Source organism: Phocoena phocoena, chromosome 1, assembly GCF_963924675.1.
Source record: "Phocoena phocoena chromosome 1, mPhoPho1.1, whole genome shotgun sequence".
Classification (NCBI taxonomy): domain Eukaryota; kingdom Metazoa; phylum Chordata; class Mammalia; order Artiodactyla; family Phocoenidae; genus Phocoena; species Phocoena phocoena.
The window spans coordinates 126,518,360-126,545,890 of NC_089219.1; the positions used below are offsets into that span (position 1 = coordinate 126,518,360).

At 37.4% G+C, this 27,531-nt stretch overlaps 2 protein-coding genes and 1 pseudogene across 2 annotated transcripts; all 3 read left to right on the forward strand.

Annotated features, from left to right (window-relative positions):
* The first annotated feature begins 1,911 nt into the window (after positions 1-1,911).
* BLZF1 (basic leucine zipper nuclear factor 1) lies at positions 1,912-22,284 on the forward strand. Its single transcript, XM_065891616.1, has 7 exons — positions 1,912-2,049; positions 3,110-3,185; positions 12,740-13,179; positions 14,531-14,730; positions 16,515-16,643; positions 18,521-18,740; positions 21,934-22,284. Exons 2-7 carry the CDS (start codon positions 3,155-3,157, stop codon positions 22,117-22,119), a joined length of 1,206 nt encoding a protein of 401 aa, XP_065747688.1. The 5' UTR covers positions 1,912-2,049; positions 3,110-3,154; the 3' UTR covers positions 22,120-22,284.
* A 3,937-nt stretch (positions 22,285-26,221) lies between these two features.
* Positions 26,222-26,491, forward strand: LOC136142696 (SNRPN upstream reading frame protein-like). The gene has a single exon (XM_065901002.1). The coding sequence runs from the start codon at positions 26,222-26,224 to the stop codon at positions 26,489-26,491; it is 270 nt and encodes an 89-aa protein (XP_065757074.1).
* A 115-nt stretch (positions 26,492-26,606) lies between these two features.
* Positions 26,607-27,329, forward strand: LOC136126851 (small nuclear ribonucleoprotein-associated protein N pseudogene; annotated as a pseudogene).
* Positions 27,330-27,531: the final 202 nt, after the last annotated feature.

The window sequence follows — 27,531 nt, forward strand, 5'->3', positions numbered from 1 at the left end:
TTACTGGATTTGGCACTTAAAAGGCCGTTCGAAGTTTAAGCAAGAACGACTTCATGAAGCCATTAGAGAGGAATTCAGACAACAGAGTGTTGAGGACGTAAGTGACCGAGCAGAATTTGATACAAATGGAAGCACTATGCTTTCCAGCAGTTTACTGATCGATTGATGGGAGGACTGGATAAACACAGGAAGGGGAAGGGCTTTTGTTTTATTTCATTTTCTTAAGATGTATGACTTGAACACTGAGGATAAGGAAATGGAGAGGAAGAGGCTGAAAGCACAGGAAAGAAAAACTATAACCTGAAGCAAAAGTCTTGTAAGGAGTGGAAGGGAATAAGATTTAGGGCAAAGATGGAAGCTTTATCCTTCAACACCTGTTTCTATCAACTAGAAACACAAGACCGAATGATGGGTAAAAAATAGAGATCAATATATAGGTTGGGGCATGAGGTTAAAGAAAATGACTGTTAGACTCTGTCATCTGCTTAGAATGGAGGGGAAGGGACAGGGTTTGTAAAGTGAGGGTGTGGAAAGGGCTCGGAAGGAAAAGGGCAGCAGAAGATTGGAGTAATAAAATGGATCGCTGAGTAGTACTGGAGAAGGGTGGTGGGTGGGTCTCTGCTAAGTTCATAGCTATACTCATCTGACAATAGTCATCTCTCTATCTTCCAGTTCCTTACCTGTAAGTGTTTAAAATATTTGGTAATTAAGTGAATTAACTAGAACCCTGGTGTTTTCAAACACGGGACTGAATTATCTACAGGCTTTTTTAAAATGCAAATATGGAGCCCCATTCCTATTTATTCAGAATTTCTGGGGGTGAGGCTCTAGCAAGTGAATTTCCCAGAAGTGATCTTGAGGGGCATTCCTGTTAAAAAACACGGACCTAGAAGGTAATCAACTGGCTAGAAGAGAGCTAATGCAAAATACAGCTATTACTATATGGCCCTTAGACAGGGTGTGGGACAGTACTCGGCCACTCAAGAAAGCAAAGATTTCAGGAACTAGGGAGGTTCGGATCAGTAATGAGAAAGTTATACACACACCACAACATACTATTAAATGAAGCGCGTTAAGGTGAAGCTGGGAGCTTGAAAAACAAAAATGCAATGATGAAAAATGAAAACATTTTAAATGTTTGTTCGAAATAATCTCTCACTTCAGACTATTAGACTCAGTGTCTTACCCCTAAACTTCCTGTCACATTACTCTCGAGGCTTAGCATTACCAAAGTGGAATTCAGAGTGCTACAAGAAACAGGGAAAGAGGAAATTGCAGGGACTGCTCCTGGAAAGGGAGAAAGAGATAACGGCGTGAAGGCAGATGGGACGCGGACGCCTCTCAGTGCCCAGACAACCAAGGACCTGGGACGCGGAGTAAAGAAGACCCCGGAGCCGTTCTGGCCTCGCCTGGCACTCACCATCACCTCAGGATCTCAGCACAAGGAAACAGGTATGGTTGCGACAGGAAGTATACAGCACCAACACCAACGCCGGGTTACTCTGGCAACAGAGCTCCACCTACTGCCGTACTTTGCGTGGGCTGCCCTGCCCGCCCCTTCGTCCCTATTGGCTAAAAGTAAACTCAGCTCCGCCCATCCAATCGACAGGCCCGCCCTTTCACTCCGTCGCCTGGGGCGACGGAACACCGCCTACCTCGTGCCAGCATCATCACTTCCGTTTGGCCGATAGATAACTCGGAAGTTGAAACTAATACGCGGCTAGGGTCCAAATAGTCTACATTTTATTTTTTAATAAGGGTTCATCCGGTTTTCACTTACTGAAGTCTTACAGAAGATGTTCTGTGTTACTTGAGTTTAAACGCACCACAGAGTGTGTTTACCTTTTTCTTTTGGAAAAGTATTCCGGAAACGAAACCCTGAGTAATCGGAAGTGATTATTTGTGAACCAGAAGCTTGATGTCACCAAGGCCTGGGCGAATTGACTTCCGAGTACGAGAGTTGTGTGTGGAGAAGTTAGCCCAGTGAGATCTAGACGAAGAACCTGTAAAGTGAGGGCCCCTGCAATAGGAAGAGTAAGAGTCTGAGAGGTAAGTCCAAAAACGGACTTGTGTAACTAAGAGGGCGTTTTGGAACGGGACGGCGGTCTGAGTTGAAGTTTGGTGTTAAGTCGCTTTGTAAGGAAAGGTTGCCTGTTGTTCCAGGAAGGCTTGTTCAGACAGGCACGGAACTTGGGATTCGACTTCTGGGGACTGCAGAGGTTGACAGGCTTGTCGCTTCCATCCTGCCGCCTTCATACCTGTTACCCACTCCAGACCCATCCTTCACCCCCTTCCCTTGGTGTTTGCCGGCCGACATTGGCTGTGCTCGTACATTTCGCTGCGCATCTTCCGAGGGCTCACTGCTCTTTCGAAGGGGCTTTGGAGACCTGTTTTCAGAACAATAGGAGGAGGGTTTGTGACTTTTGAGGAAGGTAGTCGTGGGAGACGCTATGCCAAGTTATATCGAGTACCCGAGTGATCATTTTTGTGGTGAAACCAGTTGTCATCCAGTGTCCAGTTCATCATACTCATAATCACTGCATTAGTATCACCTTCCTTCTCACGTTCTCCACTGAATCTTAGTCTGTACTGTAAGGCCATGCATACACTTCTGAAAGCATATGCTATGCCATTTTAATTTTATTACCAAGAAGTGCAAATTATCATGAATTTTTTGTCGCTTGTTAAACATCTGAACAGAAGCTCCTCTCTGATATATATAGTGAACAAAATAGTGTCAATAATGTATACTGAGAACATAATTACTTTTAAATTCCTGGTGTCATATCAGCGATACAAAAGCCCCTACAGTAACTATAGTACTCTTTCTGAGATAAATTTAAGGACACACATCTGATAATTTAGAATATACTGGTGGTAATTTAGAGTATACACTGAAACAGAAATTTGAAAATAAACCACCCCTAATTTTTTTGAGACATTTGGGAACCATAACAATATCACCTTGTGAAAAAGGGCTATAAGGGGCACCTCCTAAATGCAGCCTTATTAAATGCAGAAGGAGAATATCACAGTATATAAATTACGGGGACTTAGTGAATGTGTTTATATGGTATTGTTTTAATTCTTTCATTTTATACATTTTTAGGTTTTTTAGTAGAAGTCTTGGGGTACATTTTTATTGGTGAAAAAAATGACTACTCTTGAAAGTTTAGAAACCAAAGGTAAGTGTTCTTTTGCTGATAATTGTTTTTAAAACATGAAATTTATGATGATAGGATGAAGGACTGTTTGAGCCAGGTAACCAAACCCCATAGAGCCCTTGGGAATCATTTGTATTTCATATCTCTTCATGTTTGTTTTTTAATGCAGAGTTTACATTTCAGTACTACAGATATACAGGTGAATAATAACATTATTTGGTAGTATTTATTAGATGACTACTACTGTTAAACAGTAGTGTAAAAGCAAATTTTTTATAGCTATGTTCTCTGTCCACTAGAAGATTAAGATTTAAATAATAAGAATGTACATTTTTAAAGATTTGGGTAGATGGACAAACAACTCTCAGGTATAAAAGACCTTTTTCTTATTGCATTGGTTTGTTAGGGCTGCTGTAACAAAGTATCATAAACTGGTGGCTTAAACAACAGAAATCTATTGTCTCATGGTTTTAGAGTCTAGTAGTCCAAGATCAAGGTGTTGGCAGAGCCATGCCATGCTCCCTCTGCAGGCACTAGGGAAGGATCTGTTCGAGGCCTCTCTCCTAGTTTCTGGTGGTTTGCTGGCAATTTTTAGTATTCCTTGGCTTGTAGACACATCACAGTGATCTCTGCCTTTTTGTTCACATGGCATTCTCCCTGTGCATGTATGTCTCTGTGTCCAAATTCCTCCTTTTTATAAGGACATTAATCATATTGGATTAGGGTGCACACTACTCCAGTATGATCTCATCTTAACTAATTACATCTGCAATGACTTTATTTCCAAATGAGGTCACACTCTGAGGTATGGGTGGGACACAATTCAACTCAGAACATTTGCTAACTACAGTAGTTACTTTTTAGTCCTGCCTTGCTTGTCCTTTGTATAACATTTCATACTATTGATCATTCCCACTTTTTGAAATACTTTCTTTCCTTGATTTCCATGACTTTACTCTTATTTTCCATCTACTCTATGGCCCTTCACTGTCCAATGCAGTAGCCACATGTGGCTATTTGAGCTTAAATTAGTATTTTTAAAAATTAAAAATCCAGGGCTTCCCTGGTGGTGCAGTGGTTGAGAGTCTGCCTGCCGACGCAGGGGACACGGGTTCGTGCCCCGGTCCGGGAGGATCCCACGTGCCGCGGAGCGGCTGGGCCCGTGAGCCATGGCCGCTGAGCCTGCGCGTCTGGAGCCTGTGCTCCGCAACGGGAGAGGAGTGAGTGGCCCGTGTACTGAAAAAAAAAAAAACTAAAAATCCAGTTTCTCAGTCACATTAGCCACATTGAAGTGCTCAATAGCCACATGTGGCTGGTGGGTATTGTATTAGAAAGTGCAGATATAGAACATTTCTATAATTGTAGAAAGTTCTGTTGGACACCACTGCTCCAGTTATAGTTTCTTTTTAATTCTCCTCTTCTTCTGGTTTATCTTTTAAATATTAATGTTTTTCAGTCCTCCTTCTCTTCTACTCTCACAGCTTTAGTAATTATAAGGATGGCTTCCAAATCTATCTATAGCTCAGATCTCTTTCCTTGTGATTCAGACCCTTGTAGCTTACTGTCTACTGATTATCTTCACTTAGACATAGATAACAGTCTTAGCTTGTCCCAAAGTGAGCTCCTCTTGATTCAGGTTACTCTTGGGTAGAGTGAGTTGTGGAGGTTGGAGCTGTCAGTGAGATATGGGAAACTACTTTCTAGAAGCCAGTATTGCAGCAAGCAGATCTCCAAAAGCAAACTCTTTAAAGGGGGTTTAAATGTGTTTAGACAGCGAAGATCATGCCAATAAATATTTAATTGAATTTAATTCAGCTGAGTGCAAGAGCATTTCAGGTCACCAGAGGCTTTTTATATTATTAGAATGAGCAAACCAGAAACTGAAATGAAAGTAATAAGCTGGGGATTAATGGGAAATAAGAGCAATTAAATCATAACTACTATGAAAGCAGTTAGCATGGTACTTGGCAAAAAACGAAAAACTAAATACGACATTATCATTAGTAATTAGAAGTTAGTTATTGCAAAGCCTCTGTGAAATTATTTATTTGTTGTTACTTGTTTGTACTGAGGATTAGAGTTATAAAGCACTTTCACATACATTACTTCATTTGATCTTAATTTTACAGTGAGGTAGATAATTCAGCTGTTAGTCTTAATCCTTCGTTTAATATCATTTTAGCTGTTAGTGAAGAACAGTTACTTGTTATCACATGGCCTGAGAAAAGGTGCACTTATATGGTTGACATTTGTCAGTTGCCTGCATTTCCTGTAAGTGCCTCAGAAAAGAAGCAAGATTGGCTTGTAGGGACAGAACTTCTTCTCAGCAGACATTTGAGCAATGCTGTCATCATGAGAGGGATGTGTCCTTGCTGCTAAGGTTTTTTGAAAGGGAAACATGCAATAAATAGGAACAATTAGAAAATTAGAATTTGAATCCAAAACTTTTTGGGGAAGCAAGGTTGAAATTAAAAGTAAAGGGATTAAAGTCAGACAGTTTAGTGAAAATAGACCAAATAGGAAGGTCTGAGATGTTCAAATATTTATAATTCCATAAAATAGTCTAACTTTTAACTCTAAGTCTGTGGAACAATAGTTATTAGGTGAAAAAGGATTCCATGGACAGATAAATTAGAGAAATGCTGGATTAAGGGAGAGATTATACTACAGGACCCTTCAGAGCCTTTAATATACTAATGTACAGCTCCAAAGAGATATATGTGGTATGTGCAGCTCCAAAGAGATATGTGTGGTATGCAGCACTGCCCACACTTATTTGAGCGGGAAGCTCTTTTATTTGCGGGGCCTGTGACAAAAGGAACATTTGGATTCCATGTCAGTAAACGTGGGCCTGACTCTTAAGTCCACTGCCTATAGCATATTTTTCTAATTTAGTGGTAAGTAAACTTCATTGGGTGATACTGGTGACATATAAAAGAATATTAATTTAAAATTACCAAGTGATGATCCCTAATTTTACTGTTTTATAACTGAATCTGCATACGATCTGAGAAGTTTGTCAGATTATGAGTTAGTAATTAATGATTTCGTGTAGAGGAAAAAAATTGAGCAGTTTTTAAATGAGTTAGTTATTGGATGTTAAAAGGAAATCTAGGTGGTGTGTTAATGTTAACATTGATGAACTTCCATAAGCACTTACTCACCTTTCTGCACCAAGCACCATTTCATTAAGCTGATGATACCAAGATTAGGAGGCAGTCCCCGCCCTGAGGAGATCTCAACAGTTTAGGAAAGAAACAAATTATTTTGAAACACTCTTCTATTTGCATTATTCTGAAAGCAATGTAGGATGGTGGGGGAGAGGTAAGGTTACGTGGTTTGCCCAAGGTCACACAATGTGTGGCAGTGGAGACTGAAGTTTTTGACTCAGAGTCTAGTCTAGTTTTATTGTACCATCCTGCTGACTCTGAGTATCTGTCTCCATAGATTTACAGTCTTATCAAAAAAGGAGAAATGTTTGTTTCATTACAGACTATAAAATAATGTTCTTTTTGCCTCAGTATTCTAGAGCAAGGGTTGGCAATTTATGGCTCTTGGGCCTGCTGAGAATATTTGCAGGCAGTCTGATAATAGGGAACACGAGCTTTGAATCTCACTTAAGCCAGGTGTTATCCCAAGTAAAAAAGAACTCTATTCTTCTCATTATTAAACCTATATTACCCAAAAAAACTTCACTCAATAATTATAATTTGAATTTCATCTTTAAAATTTTGTTTTTTCTCTTCATATATAAATGCCTGTATATCAGTAGTATCCTTAATTTTGCCTCATGGTCCACAAAGCCTAAAATGTTATCTGACCCTTTATGGGAAAAGTTTGCCAACCCCTACTGAACAGTATTATTTGTTCTCTTGCTACATTTCACCAGTTTGGGGGAAGGGCAGTGAGAATGAGCCATAAAGCTTAGATATGTTTTAATTCTTTGATAAGTGATCACAGGTGGAAGTTAATGTTGATGAGTAATTGAAGAATTGTTTTGTTGTTTCCCTTCAAAGAATGGGAAGGGATTGATGTTTTGCTTTACTTAAACATTACTCATAATTACAGAGCTGGTACCATAGATCACTGTCATCCCACTTGACTGAAGGTAATTGCTCATGAATGTGCCCTGGATTGGGCCTAGTGCATATGTAGTAAAGGTTTCTATGTGGGTCACAGAAAAAATAGAATTATGAAAGTAAGTTACTGGGCGAGAAAATGTAAAGCCCTGACTCCCCCTTGCCTCCTTGCCCGTGCACAGTAGCTAGAAGCACACTTGTTACAAAGGGAGCTGCCCTGTGAGATATGGTACAGCTTTGGGACTCACAAGTGCTTGAGTAAGTAGAACAGTTTAAATAAAGGAAGAGTAAATTGAGTTTGAACCAAATTGATTGAATTTCTTGATTGGAATTTTAGGACAATTTTGTTTGAAAAGAGATTTCTGTTCAATACCCATTGTTTCTTTGCCTTTTAAATTTAGCATTAACCATTTTGTGATTTGCTCTTGAATCTCCATTACCTAAAATTCCAACTCAAAAATGTTACGACTTGCCTAGAAATCGTATTTAATCTTAACAGATGTCACACCTGCTTCTTATTTCTTCAGCTTCAGTGGGCCTGAATGGCATAGCTCTAGTGTGTCTTTTTGTTGTGTTTTTTTATTGTGAATCTGTAGTTAATTCATGACTCTACATTACTTCTTAAATGCCAGGATGCCTTAGTGACAAAATTAAATTTGCACAAGATAGAGTTAGACAAACTTGAAACCATATTTTAAAAGCATGGGAATAGGCCTTCATTTTTAAAACAGTTCAGTGGGAATTCTTCTCCATGCTGATGTGCTACAGCATGAACTAAAGTACCAAACCCTTTATTTCACTTTCGGAAGTATTCCTTTGTTCATCTTTTTGAAAGTAGAGTCAGTCCTAAAGCTCAGGGTATGTCTTAGTTAACATTTAATATAGAAATGACAAAATATTTTAATATAAAACGTTTTGTTAAATAGAACACCTTAATTATACCTCAGATGTCTTCCTACCTCCTGTGTAACATAACTCAGGATTCCCAGTACATTACTACATACTTAGGAAAAAGTCCCCAAAAATCTGATAAATGAAAAAATAGTCCTAAAGTCTGACGATATAACTTTGTAAAACTTTAGCATAAGAGAATAAAAGGCACAATTATATTTTATGATATTAAGCTTTTTCTCACCTTAATCAAGATCCAAAGTTACTAGATTTTTTTAAAGAATAATAATAAAAGCAATAGGAGGTAACATTTAATGAGTGCTTACTGTGCCATTCTAAACACTTTAGAATGTTTTCTTATTTACTTTTAAGCATTGCATTAGCTCATGGATATGGAGCATGCAAAAAATAAAACTAAATAAAGACATAAGTAATAGATCTACTGATACATCAGTAGGGTTATTTTGTGAGGCAGTTTGACAATGCAGATCTTCACCTGGCACATTAATTCTATTCTTGGGAATTTATTCAAAAGAAATAATTCAGAATTTGAAAAAAAAACCTGTAGGCATAAAAATATTCACTATAGCATTTTTATAATAAAAAATTGGAGTCTAAACATCCAACAATAAAATAGTAATTAATTAAATAGTGCTATATTAACTTGAAGAAATAATATAGTCATAAAATGAAAATATGAAGACTAGCAAAACAGAAAAATATATTAAGCTTATAAAGTTAATTATGAGTATAAGTATATAAAAATATTGAAGAAATTTGAAGTAATGAAAAGTTATGTTAGAATGATTAGAATATACCTAATTTTTTCTTCTTAATATCTTTTAATAATGTAATGTTTTAAAAATAGTAATAGAAACCAGAAGATATGTGACTGTGTATGATGATAATCTGTTCTACTCTGTAGTTTCTGTATCTATATAACTAAGTTTGGAAGAAGAAGCTAAATAAGCTAATTAAAAAGTAGAAACCTGGGAGAGATGGATTGCGAGTTTGGGATTAGCAGATGCAGACTATTATATATCAGATGGATAAACAACAAGGACCTACACAGGGAACTATATTCAATATCCTGTAATAAACCATAATGGAAAAATATATGAAAAAGAATGTATACATACATATAACTGAATCACTTTGCTGTACACGAGAAATTAACACAACATTTTAAATGTATATTCAAATCATATGAATATATGATTTGGCTAGACAGTAATGAATTCACCAAAGACTGATCAATAGTCCATGATTGTTCAATTAACATTTTTGTAGAAATCAAATTTCTGTAGAAATATGTTTCTACCACTTATTGCACACTTATTATATATTACCCAGTAACACATGTTATCTTTTTACATGTATGTCCTGTCTCCTCAAGTTTAGATAGTAAGTTTCTTAAGCATAGAGGTCCCCACTACCTCATACAATGTCTGGCTAATATTAGGCACCAAGCAGCATGTTTGTTGCCTGTAAAACTCAAAAGTTTATCATCACCATTGTTATATGTGCTTATCCTTTTCCCCTCCTCTTGCTTCCATGTATTTATTGTTTATCAGATAGAGAGTTCTGGGTACAAGGCACTTTACTAAGAATATAGTGGTAAACGAGTGACACATAGTCCCTACCCTCATGGAACTTATATCCTAGTGGAAGGCACAAATAGTATATAACTAATTACACTGAAAAAAATGTTTACCATTTTGATAAATGGTAAACAGAGAAGGCAGGGTCTTTGCTCTAGGGGCGTGTAAACAAAGAACCTAGCCTAATCATGGAAGATTAGAGAAAGGCCTCCCTTTGGAAAGGTTGAACTGAGATTTGAAGGATGAGTAGGGGAGAAGTTAGGAAGAAGATTCCAAGAATATTCCAAGAAGAAATGTCTGCAGAGGAAGAGGAAGGCATTTGCTCCTATTGAGACACTTAAAAGAAAGCAAGTAACACTGGAACTTAGGCTCTGAGGGAGTGAATGGCATAAATTGAGACCCAGGAGATAGGCAGGGGGCCTGATCACCAAGGGCCATATAGGCCATGGTAAGGATCTTGGTCTTTATTCTGAGAGTGATAGGAAGCCATTCAAGGGTTTGATGCAGATCAGATCTGCATTTTTTTAAGTTCACTATAACTGTTATATAAATTCTGTGGGCTTTTGCAACCTGACAAATAGGGCTATTACCAGAGGCAGTAAGTTCAAGGTTGATGAGGCAATAGTTTTGTTTGTGGAAGGCCTCCCAGACCAATTAACAGCTTAGCTCTGGAGTCATATTCAGACTCAAATCCCAGTTTGACACTGATGATTTGGACAAGCTATTTAACCTTTCACAGCCTCTGTTTCTATCTACAAAATGGGTACTATTGTGCTTACCCCATGAAACTTGTAAAAATTAAATGATATTGATGCATCTGAAGGACTTAGAACTATGTCCTTGGCACATAGTAAATTGAATAAAAGCTAATTATTACCATTCCTAGGTTTTGGCCTCCATTTTCTCAGATGTATGCTGGACTTGTAAAATGGCAAGGAATCTAACTTGTAGCTCATAGGGATGTTACTGAATATACTAATTCAAGAACTCCATGTAGGTTAGGTATCATCTCAGCCATTCCCCCAAGGTTGCAACATTTCCCATTCTAGCAGATCCTCCATTCTTTCTAAGCTCTAAACCACTTATTTTCTTGAATCAATTAGTGAAATTAGCCCTTTCTTGGAGAAAGATGACTCAGTGAAACTTCTTACACTGCTTAATTTGAGGTAAGGTAAAATAGGAGAAAAGAAACAAAATTTTTGTTATTTGACTGGAGCAATGGTAGTACAGTGGTGAGCATAGCTGCCTTCCAAAGGTTATCTAAACTAAGGACGGCTAGCCAGGTTTGCCTTATATGAGGGGAGATTTTTTTTTTTGGCTGCATTGGGTCTTTGCTGTACGCAGGCTTACTCTAGTTGTGGTGAGCAGGCTTCTCATTGCGGTGGCTTCTCTTGTTGCGGAGCACGGGCTCTAGGCATGTGGGCTTCAGTAGTTGTGGCATGCGGGCTCAGTAGTTGTGGCTCACGGGCTTAGTTGCTCTGCGGCATGTGGGATCTTCCCGGACCTGGGCTCAAACCCATATCCCCTGCATTGGCAGGCAGATTCTTAACCACTGCGCCACCAGGGAAGTCCCAGACGGGAGATTATTTTAATTGAGCAGATTAGTAAATGTGTGCAGCAATGTATTAAGTGTTACAGAGGATAGGAATGGGAGCTACCATTTATTGAATGTCTGCAATTCTGTGCAAGACACTTTTGACACTTGAAGGGGCAGTGTGTGCAGTGGTTAAGGCCTCAGTCTTTGGGACCAGGCTGCCCAGAATTGCATTCTGCATCTTCTACTTACTAACTGTGCCCAAGGACTTTGGGCAAGTCCTTGAACCTCTTTGTGCCTTATTTTCTTCATCAATAAAATAGAGCTAATTATATTTACCTCAAAGGGTTACTGTAAGGATAAATGAGTTATGTGTAAAGTATTTAGAATAGTGTTTGGCACATGGTAAATCTTTTATAAATGTGTATTTGTTACTTAACCATTTTCTCATTTAAGACATAAGGTAACCCTAGATGTATTGTTAAATTCATTTTATGGAGGCTGAAACTGAAGCTCAGATAATTGCAGGATTTTGTCCAGGATTGTACAGCAGTGGTGGAAATGGGACTCAAAACCAGATCTGGCTGATCCCAGAGTTCATGTCATTTCTATAATACCATGCTCCTTCCACTTGTTGAGGGCATGATGCCTGGCCGTAGTGTGCTTATCAGACTTATTGGGAAAGTGAGATTTAGCATATAACAAAACCCATAAATGATAATTATGGTTCATGATTAAGATTCAAACTGAATGTCTGAGATAGTAAGTAGCATAGTCATTCAGAGAGTAGACTAGAACAGTTGGGAAAATTTAATGCAGAGTAGAGTTTAAGCTGACTTCTTAAAGGGATAAGTGAGAATCACAGTAAGTGTCAAAAGAAGCCATTTAATAGAATAAGAAATAGCAGAAACAAAAGTCTAGGAGAGAGAGTATTAAGGAATCTGGTTGGATAACTTGTGAAGCATTCTTTGCTAAGAGTTCACAAAAACAGGTCAATCTATTTTTGAGGTAGACACTTTCAAATACGTACATACATAGCTTATTTTGTTTTTATATTTAATATTATTGTCTACAACGTGCCAGGCATTTGATCTTATTACATTGTTTCGTACCACAACCCTGTAGCATAGTTGTTACTATCTCCATTTTGCAGATTAGGAAATAGAGATTCATGGAGGATTACATTATTTACTTAGGATTATACTAGGAAGTAGAAGTTGAAGCCAAATACCTTGATTCCAAATCTCTTGCAGTTTCTACCAAGAGAAAAACCATTTACTTAAGGAAAGTTTGAACCTGTAAGACTTTGTTCATCTTTTGTTGACACATGATTGTTTTGAAAATTTTTACTCTAAATGTTTTCCCTTTTTTTCAGTACCAGGAATTCTGAATGTAGGGTAAGGCATGTCTTAGCATTTTCCTGGCATTTCTTTTCAGTAAGTAGCTTATGTTTTGTTTTCCCTTCTATAGTCATCCTTACTTCATCCCCAATTCGAGGAGCGGGAGATGGAATGGAAACTGAGGAACCACCTAAATCTATTGAAGTTACTCCTGGAATCCAACCTATAAAGCATCACATCCTTCCAAGTCCACGAAAGAAAGCAGTTCCATCAGAGAGCCCAGGCGTTCTTCAGCTAGGGAAGATTCTCGCTGAAAAAGCAGTGGAAGTCGAAGCTGTAAGAATATTAGTTCCCAAAGCCGCTATAACCCATGATATCCCCAACAAAAATGCAAAGGTTAAGTCTCTGGGACATCATAAAGGAGAATTCCTTGGCCAGCCAGAGGGAGTTGAAGAACCCAGAAAGGAACTATCCGAGGTAAAGAATATATTGGAAAAGCTCAAGAACTCTGAAAGGAGGTTACTACAGGACAAAGAAGGTCTTTCAAACCAGCTCAGAGTACAGTCAGAGGTAAGAACAGCCTTAATAGGTTTAATGAGTACCTCTCTTTATACCTGGGCCTTCTGAGCCTGCATGTTAGAAAACAGTACTTCCTCTTGCAATGTCATTATAACTTGTCATTTATCTAAAAAACTTCCTCTTAAATTTCTCATTCTCTTTAGTGCCTCTAGAACTAGTTTATGTTGGGAACTTATCCTCTAAACATGGTTGAAGTATGAGGTACTTTGGACAATGTGAGGTACTTTGGACAAGACCACCTATAAGTTGTAAAGGAGGTTACAGTTATGAACTTGCAAACCAGAGATTCACTAAGTAAGACTAGTTAATAATCCTTGCTTTAAGAATCCATAAATTCCAAGTATTTTTTCTATGTGTAGATAATACTTAGAATAAAGAGAATGGTGGTGTAAGTATCAGTGTCTTCATTGTAATGGAAAATTATCTATAGTGCTTGATTCACTTTCTTTAATATTTACATCTTAGTAATGGCCTTACCAGCCCCAGTTTTCCTCTCTGTTAGATTATACATCTTTTTGCTAGATGTTAGTCTTTGTGACACAGTGGCTGTCATTCAAATATGTTTCTAATATATTTAATAATATATTTTTAAATAACTGATTTCAAATTATAAAACTAGTACATATTTATTTGTAAACATTTTAGAAAATACAGAAAAAATAATGAAAATAGTGCTACCTATATTATACCATCTGGCTATAAATGCATAATTATACATACTGAGTATATTTTTGCCTTGTAACTCACTTTTTTTAGTTGTTTTTTAGTTGTTAATACAGGATATTCTATTAAAATATCATTATTAATAGCAACAGTGTTCTTCAATGACTGCACCATATACCAATACCTTTTATTGGACATTTATGTTTTAATTTTTTGCATTTTTGATAACAATGTGAAGAACATGCTTATAGACATGTGAATTGCTTTTTTGCTTAAATTCTTAAAAATAAAAATCGCAAGGCACAAAGAAATCAATTTTTAAATGTTGGAAAAGATTTATAAAACACTCTGTCATACCTTTTAGCAAAATTTATTGGTTCACTTTTCTAATTTTTTGCCTTTAAGTGTTGACTGGAGGCAGTTTGTAATTTTTATGATAATGATTTGTACTCTTATAATTAGAGGCTCAGATTATAACCACATAGACTATAGATTAATAGAGATATAGACATGGTTATATACATTATGAAACTTAAATATTTAATATCACTTTTTGATACACACTTTTAGTAATGGAGGTCCAAACTACATGAAACACAGTTTCTCTTTTGTTCATTTTGCTACATTAAAGTCACTGGCATCACTTTGAGCTTGTTGTATTGGTCATGATTTCCTCCAGGTCAATCGTGAGTTAAAAAAGCTGCTGGTGGCTTCTGTTGGGGATGATCTTCAATATCACTTTGAACGTCTAGCCCGTGAGAAAAATCAGCTTATTTTAGAAAACGAAGCCCTAGGTCGAAACACAGCTCAGCTTTCCGAACAGTTAGAACGGATGTCCATACAGTGTGATGTGTGGCGAAGTAAATTCCTTGCAAGCAGGTATTTTCTATTTTAAAGAGTATTTCATTTCCTAGATTTTGCTCTATCAGACTTTTGACCCCTAATGCAAGAAAATAGATTGTAGTGTGAAAATTTCTGATTCAAATTGTCAGAGTACCTCATGTATTATTTAAGATGTGGAGTCTCCCTCCTCTGGATGGTCATACAGTCTCCGTAAATGGAAAAGTGGTATCAAAAAGCACCTCCCGCATTCCAGAATTCTGAGTTACTCTTCTATAGTAGAAATCACTCCTACTACAATGTTTAAGATCAAAACAAAACTGTAAACTCAGGCAATTAATAAATATGTAAATTTTTTTAAAGACTATTTTTCCCCACCTTCTATCTGGAGAACTCAAATATCATTGCCACTCCGTACATCATATTTTGTCTCTCGTGCTCTGTTCTTACAGCTCATTTTACTACATAATAGAGCTTCCCAACCTTTTTCTCACCATGCACAAACAGAAAATGATAACATCTGCATGACGTACTGTATAGCATACTGGATGAGGCTACTCTCCAGTAGAGGTGAGAACCCCAGGCCTCTAGAACCACCAGGCCCATGGACACACTGGTAGTTGGGAAGCTCTCTTACATATTATGATTGTCTATTTATCCCCTCCTTCCAACTTCGAGTTACTAGAGAACAGGATCTGGGTGTTATCCATCTAACACACATCTATTTCTAATTGTACTATTATAGGATCTATTTGGAGAAATGAATTTACTGTTTATTGACTTAGAATGAATATTAATTAATTCTCATTGAACAGCTTAAGAAGCAACTCATGCATATATTTTACAGATTACTGTAATAACTTTTTTTTAACATTCTGATCAATGCTGATAGTAACACTTTAAGGGCAATAATAATTAAACCAAACTTTATTGATATTTTAGTTGATTTAATCTTTTAATGTCAGAATTGTTTTCATTTTAAGGAATTCAGTGGTTACTATGGTCTGAGACTTTAGTTTTAAGATTTTCAGCTGAATAAAAATACTTTAAAATTTTGCTTCAGTTCCATCAATAGAGAATTGGTTAAATACATTTTGGTACATCCAATCAGAAGAAGACATTAAGCTGTTTTTTTTAAAAAAAGGGAATGAGCTCTATGTGTGCTAATATGAAAAAAAATCACCAAGATAAATTATTAGGTGAAAAAAAGCAAACTGTAGAAAAGTTTGTATTAAATAATCCCTTTTTTGTAAATAATATGAATATAGTTATTTTTACACATAATTTTTTGTTGATATACAAATAAATTATTTTTTTCTAGAAAAATATATTGGTTACTTTATTGATCACTGATTATAAAAGAAGGATGGGGATGCTGGACTGGAAGAAGGACTTAGTTTTGCTTTTTTATAAATCTATCTTTAATATTTTTCTAAGGACAAAGAAGTAATTGATGGCAGAAAAATAACTCATTTTTTTCTCTTAAATTTTCCGTATTTAAAAAACATTTAAGTAATGTTATTTTTTTCCAAAACTTGATTAATCTAGAATAAGACTGAAGTACATTCCAAAGTCACTATATAGGAAAGTTAAAAAACTGTTTCCTTTGTCATTTTGTAAACAGATATTTTAATTGAGTCCTTTAATAAGTCCTAAGCTCATAAAGATTTTAAATGTTTTTTAGTGAAGATTTAAAAACTGAGAAGTAATTTGACAACATTAAATCTTTTTTGTAAGTTTTTAAAAATGACAGTCACAAAGGTAGTATATTAACTTCTTAACACTGTCAGAGAATTTATATGTAAGATTTTAATCTTTTCCAGGGTTATGGCAGATGAGTTAACCAACTCCAGAGCGGTTTTACAGCGTCAAAACCGTGATGCACAGAGTGCTATACAAGATCTCCTGAGTGAACGGGAACAGTTTCGTCAGGAAATGATAGCTACGCAGAAGTATGGCACTTGTTTACATTCTGAACTCTTCTCCTTTCTCCTGCAATTTTTGTTATTGAGATAGTTCTTTAGTATTTCTACATTTAATAACTTATTGAGCATATACATTTTAAAACAGATGCCCAGGGGAGGGAGAAAGACTGAAAAAACAGAAGACATGCTTCTTTTATTCTTAATTGGGGAGAGAATTAGTTATATCTATAATAGAAGAAATCTCTGGATTTAAAAGTAATTTTTGGTTATAGTTATAGCAGTTTTGTATGGTTTTTGGTAGAAGCCAAAAAGCATACCGGTCTTTCCTTTGGAAGGAGATCTTTTTTTTTTTTTGTGGTACACGGGCCTCTCACTGTTGTGGCCCCTCCCGTTGCGGAGCACAGGCTCTGGACGCGCAGGCTCAGCGGCCATGGCTCACAGACCTAGCCGCTCCGTGGCATGTGGGATCCTCCCGGACCAGGGCACGAACCCGTGTCCCCTGCATCGGCAGGCGGACTCTCAACCACTGCGCCACCAGGGAAACCCAGAAGGAGATCTTTTTGAAGATTGTTCTACAGTATTAGAGCTTACTTTCATGCCTATATGCACCAGAACTGTCAAAATTGATAGTCTTCCTTAAATGTACTTTATACTTTTATGTAGTTGATTTCTTACAAATCAAATAAGTAAAGGTCAAGAGAAAATCATAGGGGAAATTAGAAGAATGAAAACACAATATATCAAAATATCAGATTTTGTGGGAGGCAACTAAAGCAGTGTTTAGAGGGAAATTTATAATTTTAAATGCTTATTGTAGAAACGAAAAAAGGTCTCGTCAATAATCTAAGCTTCCTTCTTAAGAAACACAAAGAGCAAATTAAGCAGAAGGAAGAAAAGGATGAGAGCAGAAATAAATGAAATAGAAAGCCAAACACTGGTTCTTTGAAAAGATAAGTTTACAAAACCTCTAGGCAGTATAATCAGGAAAAAAATAGATACACATGACTAGTATCAGGGATGAGGAGAGGGGTACACTACAGATTCTGTAGACATAGGAAAGATAATAAGGGGATGTTATGAACAACACTATGCTAATCAATTCAACAACTTAAATGGATGATCTCTTTAAAAGACCCAAACCACCAGAGTACTCAAGAACAGATAACCTGAATAGCCCTAACCTATTAAAGCAATTTACGTTGTAGTCAAAAACTTTCTAGTAAAGGAAACCCCAGGCCTATATGGATCCATTGGTGAATACTAACAAATATCTAAGGAGGAAATAAAACCAAATTTACACAAACTTTTCTAGAAAATAGAGAAGGGAACAATTTCCAACTCATTTTATGAGGCCAGCATCATCTTGACACCAAAACCAGACAGAGGCACTACAAGAAAACTACAGGCCAATATGTCTAATGAATACAGATGCAAAAATCCTTAACAGAATTTTAGTGATTCAAATCCAACAGTATATAAAAATGTTTATAGATTGTGGCCAAGTAGGTTTTATCCCAAGCATTATAAGTTAGTTTATCATTTAGAAATCAACCAATGTAACACAAAAAATTATCATATACATATACCATATGAATATCTCAATAAATGCACAAATCTGTAGTTGTATAATACTGTATGAGTATACTACTATTACCTGTACTAAAATATGAGAATTAAAAAATGTACTGTTTGTTGAATGATTTCCAGATAACCATAAAATCAATAAGTGCTTTCTGTAATGTGACTTATTTTACCAGACTTCCTGATTTATTGAACTCTGAGAGAAAGATAGAGGAGAAAGATACTATATGATTTCAGAAATATGTTTCTCATTTATTCATCATTCTTGATTTTTATATTTTATCCTCTTATTAATATTGAGTGCTCATGTGTGTTCTTTGCAGGTTGTTGGAGGAGCTCTTGGTCTCCTTGCAGTGGGGAAGAGAGCAAACTTACTACCCTAACACGCAACCTCACAGCACAGCAGAACTAGCGTTAACAAATCACAAGTTGGCAAAAGCAGTAAATTCTCATCTTCTGGGAAATGTTGGCACTAATGGTCAAAAAAAGTTTCCATCAACAGTTGAATTCTGCAGCACCCCAGCAGAAAAAATGGCTGAAACGGTAAAATACTTCTCTTTCATGATCTGTGGAACCTCTAAGACTGTCCTCTTATTGAAAGGTGACATGTTGTAATGGAAAGTGCTTGGCATTGGGAGTTAGGAAATATGGGATCAAAATTTGATTCTCATACTAATGAGCTAGGGATCTTGTAGAAAATTATTTCCTCCTCTGAGCTTTAATTTTCTCACACACTTGAGAAGAAAATGTAGTTGTAGTTGTTTTTAAAGATGACGTATTTTTTAGCTACTGAATCATTGATAATCCTTTTCTTGAGCTCATTTTGATATGAAAACCACTGTGTAGAACTTTTAATTTAGTAATCAAGAGTAGATAATTGATTACTTCTGGTCTAAGATGTTATTTGTTTTTTCCCCATATAGATGGGAATGTGCCAGACTCCACAGAAGCAATTAGTGTAGACCTGGTACCTTCAGTCCTGTGTGAATTGAGGGCTCATGCAGGTGACCTGTCAAATACTGTGGTCTCACAGTTCTACAACCATCCAGGTTCACCCTCATCCCCGTCATAGGCCTTGTCATTACCAGAACTTTTCCAGTTTTAAAATCTTCAACATCTCTCCATGAACTGTGATCTCAACAGTTTTGGGGATTCCGTAAAATAATACATATAAAGCCTGTAGCAGTTTCCAGTATAGGTACAGTAATTTCTCAATAAATAGTAGCTATCATTTTTATTATTATATCCTTCATCCCTCTAATCCTGTTGCCTTTACAAGTCCTATCAGTTCCTTCTAATTTATCCCCTCTCCCAAGTTCAAACACCTGATCTCCAGGCTAAACTTTAGTAATAGCCTCCTCACCAATATCCCCACCTTGCTTTTTACCTGCCTCCATGCCATCCTCTACTGTCAGTTGAGTTATTTCAAAAATGCCAATCCCATCATTCTTGGTACTGCTGTTCAGAGGGCTCCCAGTCTCCCTCATTACTGAATCTGAATTATTTCATATTGTAGAGAAGGCCTTTCATTAATCATTATTCCAGTTCCCCTTCTCTAGTATCATTTTCCAGGTGTGTCCACCCTCTGCACTTCACATCCCAGCAGTGTTAACCACTTGCATTCCACAGATAGGCCACTGTATCTCATGTCTCTGTACATACTTTCCCTCTGCCTAGACTGCCCTCCCAACATCTCTCATCTTGCCCAACCACTATATTGCCTTTAAGAATCAGCCTTCCCTGAATCCCACAGGCAAACCTAGATGTTCCTTCCTCCAGGCTTCCATTTTGTACATATATGTGTGTGTATATATATATATATATATATATATATATATATATATATATATATATCTAGTATAGCTCTTTATCATGTTAAATTGCAATTGTTTGATTCTCCATCTCTCTCCCAAACTGTAAGTTCCTTAAGGAGCTTATGTCTTACATTTCCTCAAGGTCTGGCATAATCCTTTGTACAACAGCAGGTGTTCAGCTATTTACTGAATCAGTCCCTGAAACTAAACTCATCAGCTTTATCCAAAATCGTTTCTCTTTTTCTGTTCTTTTTGTTGGGAAATGGTGTTGCTGCCTACCTGGTTGCTGCCAGGAGCATTTGGCATAATTAACTACTCCTGGTATCTTGAAACACTCTCTTCCCTTGGCTTACGTAACCCAACACCCTCCTACTTCACTATACAATGGTGGGTAGCCTCAAGGCTTGGTTTACATCCCCTTCTCCCAATCTTTTATCCACCTTATCCTCTCATTGAACAAAACTGACAGTCCTACTTCCTTAGTGTCTCTTGGACCTTTTAGCCACATTGCTTCAAGGTCAGCATTTCTTAGCTAGATTATTGCTGTAAACTCCCTTTCTCTGTTCTTCCCATGTCTGCTTTAGTGCCCACTCCATCCCTCATCCACCTGCTGTATATAGAGTGACCTCTCTGAAAGGCACCCTGCTTAAAATCCTTCCCTATCACTTTCAGGCTAAAATCTAGAAACCTTGTATCTATACTGGTATCTTGGTCTCCTTTAATTGTATTCCTTTGGCATTTTGTTCCTCCCTCTAAAGGCACATAATGTAATAACATATATAGAGGGTTGGGGTACTGTTATAATTTTCCCTTCTAAATTTATAAGCAGCTTTAAGATAAGCCCTTTATCTCTGTTTGTCCAGTAGCATCTAACCAAGTTCTGTAAAAAATAGAAGGATATCAAAAACTAAATTGAAAAAGCAGTAATCCAGTAGAAAAACAGAGGTACTGAAATAGAATGGTAGCTCTTAAATGATGCCAGGACATTTTTAAATTAGCTATAGCTCTTTGGGTACATTGGTAACTTAGAAGGAAAAAAACCTGCTGGACAATAAGAGAGCTAGGGAAACAGACATCTCAAGCCATTTCTGAAAGCTGTTTTGAATAAGCCTTACATAGAAGGAGAGAAAGCTCTTTCCGCTACTGCTTTTCCCAATTCCTTTCCAATTCCAGTACCTGCCTCCTTTGCCCAATAACCCATGTTCATCATATGATGATGGTTGGAAGAATATGAAAATGAGAAACAGGAGCTATGAGCCAGCCATGTTATCCTTGCCCTTAATTGGAGAATTTTTTTCAACCCAAGAGTTCCTCCTGTTGTGGGTCTCAGTAAAGGAAACAGAATAGGAAAAATCAGAGCAGAAGAAGAATTAAGAGAGTATGGTGTCCATGAATCCAAGAAACAAAATCATGATTGTTAGTATCAAATATTGCATATAAATTAGAAAAAGAGAAATGAAAACCATTGATTTTACAAGTAAATGATCAAAAACGTTGAAATAACATTTCAGTAGAAGAATGAAGGCAGAATCCCAATTCCAGGCAGTTCAGTGAAGGACTGAGGGAGAAAGGTAGTGCATACTTTTTGGTTAAAGATAAAAATCAACATCACTTATAGTAAAATTGATATAACCTAATTTTCTTTTATGTTTTCATATATTTTCATCAATATGCATAAGAGTAATTTCATTATTTTTTAAAATAGGTAACCTAGGTAATATAATAACTTGACATCATTGTCAAATTTAGAGCTTTTTGAGAAAAGGCATAAGTTCTCTAATCAAATTCATCATTCAGATGTTATTTTTTATGGCAGTTTCATACTAATGAAATAGCACTTATTGGTAGTTATATATTAATAAAACCAAGGGCTTTTACAGTCCTTACTGCATACATCTGACATCACCTCTTATTTTCCTTAGGTTCTACGCATTTTGGATCCAGTAACCTGTACAGAGGGCTCAGCTGATAATCCATTTTCTGAGTCTTCACCAACCACCTTACTTGCTACAAAGAAAAATATTGGACGATTTCATCCCTATACAAGATATGAAAACATAACTTTCAATTGCTGCAGTAACTGCCAGGGAGAACTTACTGCCCTTTAACAGTCAGTATGTTGGAGGCACACTACAGAGTCATTATTATTTGGCAGCTGGGGTTCTTTTCATGCTAGAAGTATTATCACTTTCTATTTAAATAATATATATCCCCAAAGATGTTTCATGTACTGGACTCTGGATTACCCTTTCTTAATAAATATCTCAGGGTAAGAAAAAAGTGGAACTGTGTAGATATATTTAAAATAGACAATACAGGCATTACAGGATGGTTTTCCTAAAGGACTAAAAGAAAGATTCTATACCTTTCTTTTCGGCTCTAATTTATTAATCTTGCTATATATTTTACATAAGCAAATTAATTTCTGTACTCTAAAGCAAGGATTGGCAGACTACAGCCTTGGGTCATATGCAGCCATACCCATTCATTTACTGTTGTCTGTGGTTGGTTTCATGTGCTACAACAGCAGAATTGAGTAGCTACAACAGGGTTTGTATGACTAGTGAAGCCTAAAATATTTACCATGTGGTCCTTTACAGAAAAAGTTTTCTGACCTCCACTCTAAAGTAAAAGTAGCTGGCAGGGGTCGGGGAGGGAGTGGGGTAGGAGTCCTTTCCCTTTTTGGTGATTTTTAGGGGCTACAAAAGAGTCTTATGGAAATACTGTGGGTGAAGGGACTACTTTCAAAATAAATGCTATATGTTAGGAAACTTAAATATTTTACAGCCATATTAAATGCTTGAGCAAAACATGTTTTCATTTTGGTTTTGTGCAGGGGATTCCATATTTTGAGTGGATGCAACTTGATATACAGAAGAAACATTCTAACTATTAAGCTCATTTTGACAATTGCAGCACAACAGGAGTATCCAATTTGATACTTATGAAATATGGCAGAGAAAGTAGGATCTTCGGGCTTCCCTGGTGGTGCAGTGGTTGAGAGTCCGCCTGCCAATGCAGGGGACACGGGTTCGTGCCCCGGTCCGGGAGGATCCTGCATGCCATGGAGCGGCTGGGCCCGTGAGCCATGGCCGCTGAGCCTGCACTTCCAGAGCCTGTGCTCTGCAATGGGAGAGGCTGCAGCAGTGAGAGGCCCGCGTACCGCAAAAAAAAAAAAAAAAAAAAGTAGGATCTTTCTAGAACATTGTTCAAACTCAAAAATGCAATTCATCAATTTTTATGTCATATATATTATTATTTACTTATGACCAGCTATCATCAAACATCCTTTTATATACCTTTAAAAATGTCCACAAAATGTTTATACCAAATTACCCTAACTGGTTGCAGAAGTGCCTATCAGTAAAGAAATCCTCAAAAGACAAATATGATCAAATAACTATGTCTTAATGTCAACTTAATGGTTTTGTTTTGTTTTGGTCTGATTCATCTGAGTTACAGTTTCAAGTGGCAATAAATTTCTCTGCCTTCTTTAGTGTGAATATTTATTTATCTTTCCCCCAGAATGATGTCCTTCAATTCAAGTCTTCATCTAGCTTATACTATTTACAACTGATTCTTCAGCCTTTCCTTTAGGTTTACTTAGTATAAAACATAGGATAGGGAGGGTGGGAGGGAGGGAGACACAAGAGGGAAGAGATATGGGAACATATGTATATGTATAACTGATTCACTTTGTTATAAAGCAGAAACTAACACACCATTGTAAAGCAATTATACTCTAATAAAGATGTAAAAAAAAAAAAAAAAACGTAGAGGAAACGCTCCATGACAGTGGATTTGGCAATGATTTCTTGACTATGACACCAGAAGTACAGGCAACAAAAGAAAAAAATAGATAAACCTCATCAAAATTAAAACTGCACAGCAAAAGAAATAACAGAATGAAAAGGCATCCTATAAAATGGAGAAAAATATTTGCAAATCATGTATCTTTTAAGGGTCTAATGTCCAGAATAAATAAAGGGCTACGACTCAACAACCAAAAAACAATCCAGTTACAAAATGGGCAAAAGAATAGACATTTCTCCACAAAAAGATATACGAATGGCCAATAAGCACATCAAAAGATGCTCAACATCACTAATCATTAGGGAAATGCAAACTGATAGCACTTCATATCCATTAGGACGGCTATTACCAGTAAAGCAAAATAACAAGCGTTGGCAAAGATGTGGAGAAACTGGAACCCTTGTGCATTGCTGGTGGGAATGTAAAATGGTGCAGCCATTATTGAGGACAGTATGGAAGTTCCTCAAACAATTACACACACAATTGCCACATGATCCAACAATTACAACTCTAGGTAGATACCCAAAAGAATTGAAAGCAGGGACTCAAAAGGATATTTGTATACCAATGTTCATAGCAGCAGCATTCACAATAGCCAAAAAGTAGTAATTCACATGTCCTTTGATGGATGAATAGATAAAATGGGGTATATACATGCAATGGAATATTATTCAGCCTTAAGAAGGAGTAAATTCTGATATGCTACAGCACAGATGAATCTTTAAGACACTACACCAGATAAATCAGACACAAAAGGGCAAATAGTATATGATTCCACTTATTTGACATACCTGAAATAATCAAATTCATAGAGACAGAAAGTGGAGTAGTGGTTACCCAGGGTTAAGGGAAAGCAGAATGGAGAGTTTTGTTTATTAGGTACAGAGTTTCAGTTCGGACTGTTGAAAATTTATGGAGATGGATAGTGGTGATGGTTGCACAACATATGAATGTACTTAATGACACTGAATTATACATTTTTAAAAATGGTCAAAATCATAAATTAGGTAATATATATTTTACCACAATAAAAAAACTAAAAAATTATATACATAACCACAAACTAGTGGCACACCTCTGCAACTGTTGCTTTAAGAGTGTCAATAATAAAGATAACAGTTAACTGAGCTAAACAACAACAAAAATAGTTCATATATCAACAACCTAACATTACACCTTAAGGAACTAGAAAAACAAGAGCAAACAACCCAAAACTAGCAGAAGGAAGACAACTGAAGTTAGGGTGGAGATAAAGTAGAAAAACAGAGAATCAAGGAAATCAAAAGCTGGTTCTTTGAAAAGATCCGCAAAATTGACAAACCTGTAGCCAGACTATGAAAAACTGAAGATGCAAATACCTAAACTCAGAAATGAGAGTAGGACGTTATTACCAACCTCATTTAAATAAAGGAACAAGTATACACCAACAAATTAAATAATCTGAATGAAATGGACAAGTTCCTAGAAACACAATTTACCAAAACTGACTCGAGAAATAGGAAATATGAACACGCCTATAACAAGAGGTTAAATCAGTAATCAAAAACCTCTCAACACCAAGAGTGAATCCTAACGTGAGCTATGGATGTTGGGTGATGATGTGTCAGTGTAGGTTCATTGATTGCCACAAATGTACCACTTTGGTGAGGGATGTTGATACTGGGGAAGGTTTTAGGGACGGAGGGAGCAAGGGATATATGGGAACTCTCTGTACTTTCTGCTCAACTTTGCTGTGAACCTAAAACTGCTCTAAAAAATAAAGTATATTAAAAAACAAAAAACATCCCAACAAAGAAAAGTCCAGGACCCGATAGTTTCACTAGTGAATTCTACCAACTATTTAAAGAATTTATACCAATCCACCTCAGTCCCTTCCTAGAAAATAAAAGCAGAGGGAACAGGGAACACTTCCTAATTCATTCTGAGGCCAGCATTACCCTGATACCAAAGCCAGACAAAGACACACAAAAAAAATACTACAGAAAAATCTCTCTTACAAATACAGATGAAAAAAATCCTCACAAAATACTATCAGACCAAATACAATATCATAGTAAAGGGATTATATACCACCAAGTGGTATCTGTCTCAGGAATGCAAGGGTGGTTCAATATAAGACTCAACCAACGTAATATATCACATTACTAGAACAAGGAAGAAAAACCACATCATTTCACTTGACGCAGAGAGCATTTGATACAACCCAACACACTTTCATGATAAAAGCACTCAGAAAAATGGGAATAGAGGAGTAAATAGAGGGAGGAATAAGAATAGAACTTCCTCAACTTCATAAAGGGCTTTTATGGAAAACCCACAGCTAACATCATACTTAATGCTAAAGGACTAAAAGCTTTCCTCCTAAGATCAAGAACAAAACAAGGATGCCCAGGCAGAATGGAACGGGCACTGGAGACATTCTGTTCTGAGGAGCGGCCAGTGGCACGATGGAGCAGGGCCAGGGACCGCTTACACTTGAGATGGACCATGGAACAGCACATCCCAGAGGTGGAAGTCCAAGTCAAACGAAGAAGGACAGCCTCGCTGCGCAACCAGGAGTGTCGCCTGTACCCGAAGTGGTCTCAGCGGCAGCAGCAAGTACCTGTGGTGGAATTCCATGTGGAACTGAGACAGGCATTCTTAGCTGAGACGCCAAGAGGTGGTTAAAGCAGTATTGGAACACCTGGGTAGCTGATTCCAGGAGGAAAAAAACCAGCCTTCCCTTAGGTCTTAAGGATCCCAAAACTTCCCTGTAGGTATTGGCTTTGGTGGAGCAGCAATCATGACTCTGGGAAAGAGCAGCAAGACGCTGCAGCACATTGACTATAGGGTGAGATGAGTCCTGCAAGATGGCCAGATCTTCACTGGCCCCTTCAAGGCTTTTGACAAGCATATGAACTTGATCCTCTGTGATTGTGATGAGTTCAGGAAGATCAAGCCAAAGAATGCGAAGCAGGCAGAGCGTGAAGAAAAACGGGTTTGGGGTCAGGTGTTACTGTGTGGGGAGAACTTGGTTTCCATGACTGTGGAGCGACCACCCCCCGAAGATACTGGCATTGCTCGGGTACCACTTTCTGGAGCTGCAGGAGGCCCTGGAGTTGGCAGGGCAGCTGGCAGAGATGGTCCAGCTGGTGTTCAAATTCCCCAGGCTCCTGCTGGGTTAGCAGACCCTGTCCGAGGGGTTGGGGGCCATCCCAACAGGTCACGATCCCACAGGGAAGAGGCACTGTAGCAGCTGCTGCAGTTGCTGCTACTGCCAGCATTGCTAGAGCCCCAGCTCAATATCCACCAGGATGGGGGACTGCCCCCACACCTGTTGGTCGAGCAGCCCCACCTCTAGGAATTATGGCTCTTCCACCTGGTATACGATCACCCATGGGCCCACCAACTGGGCTCCCCCCTACTTGAGGGATGCCAATAGGCATGCCCCCTCCAGGAATGAGACCCCCCTCCACCAGAAATAAGAGGTCCACCTCCCCCAGAAATGCGTCCAGCAAGACCCTAGGATACTATTGATCCTTCTTAGTCACTTTGTTTCCTGCAATGCGTCTTGTGAAATATGTGGAGTGTTCGTGAGCTTTTGTCCCCTCTGCTGCATTAATATTAGCTAATAAATGCATAAAGCAATTAAACTGTAGGGGAAAAAAAAGACAAGGGTGCCCACTTTCACTACTACTACTCTACATTATACTAGACATGTTAGCCAG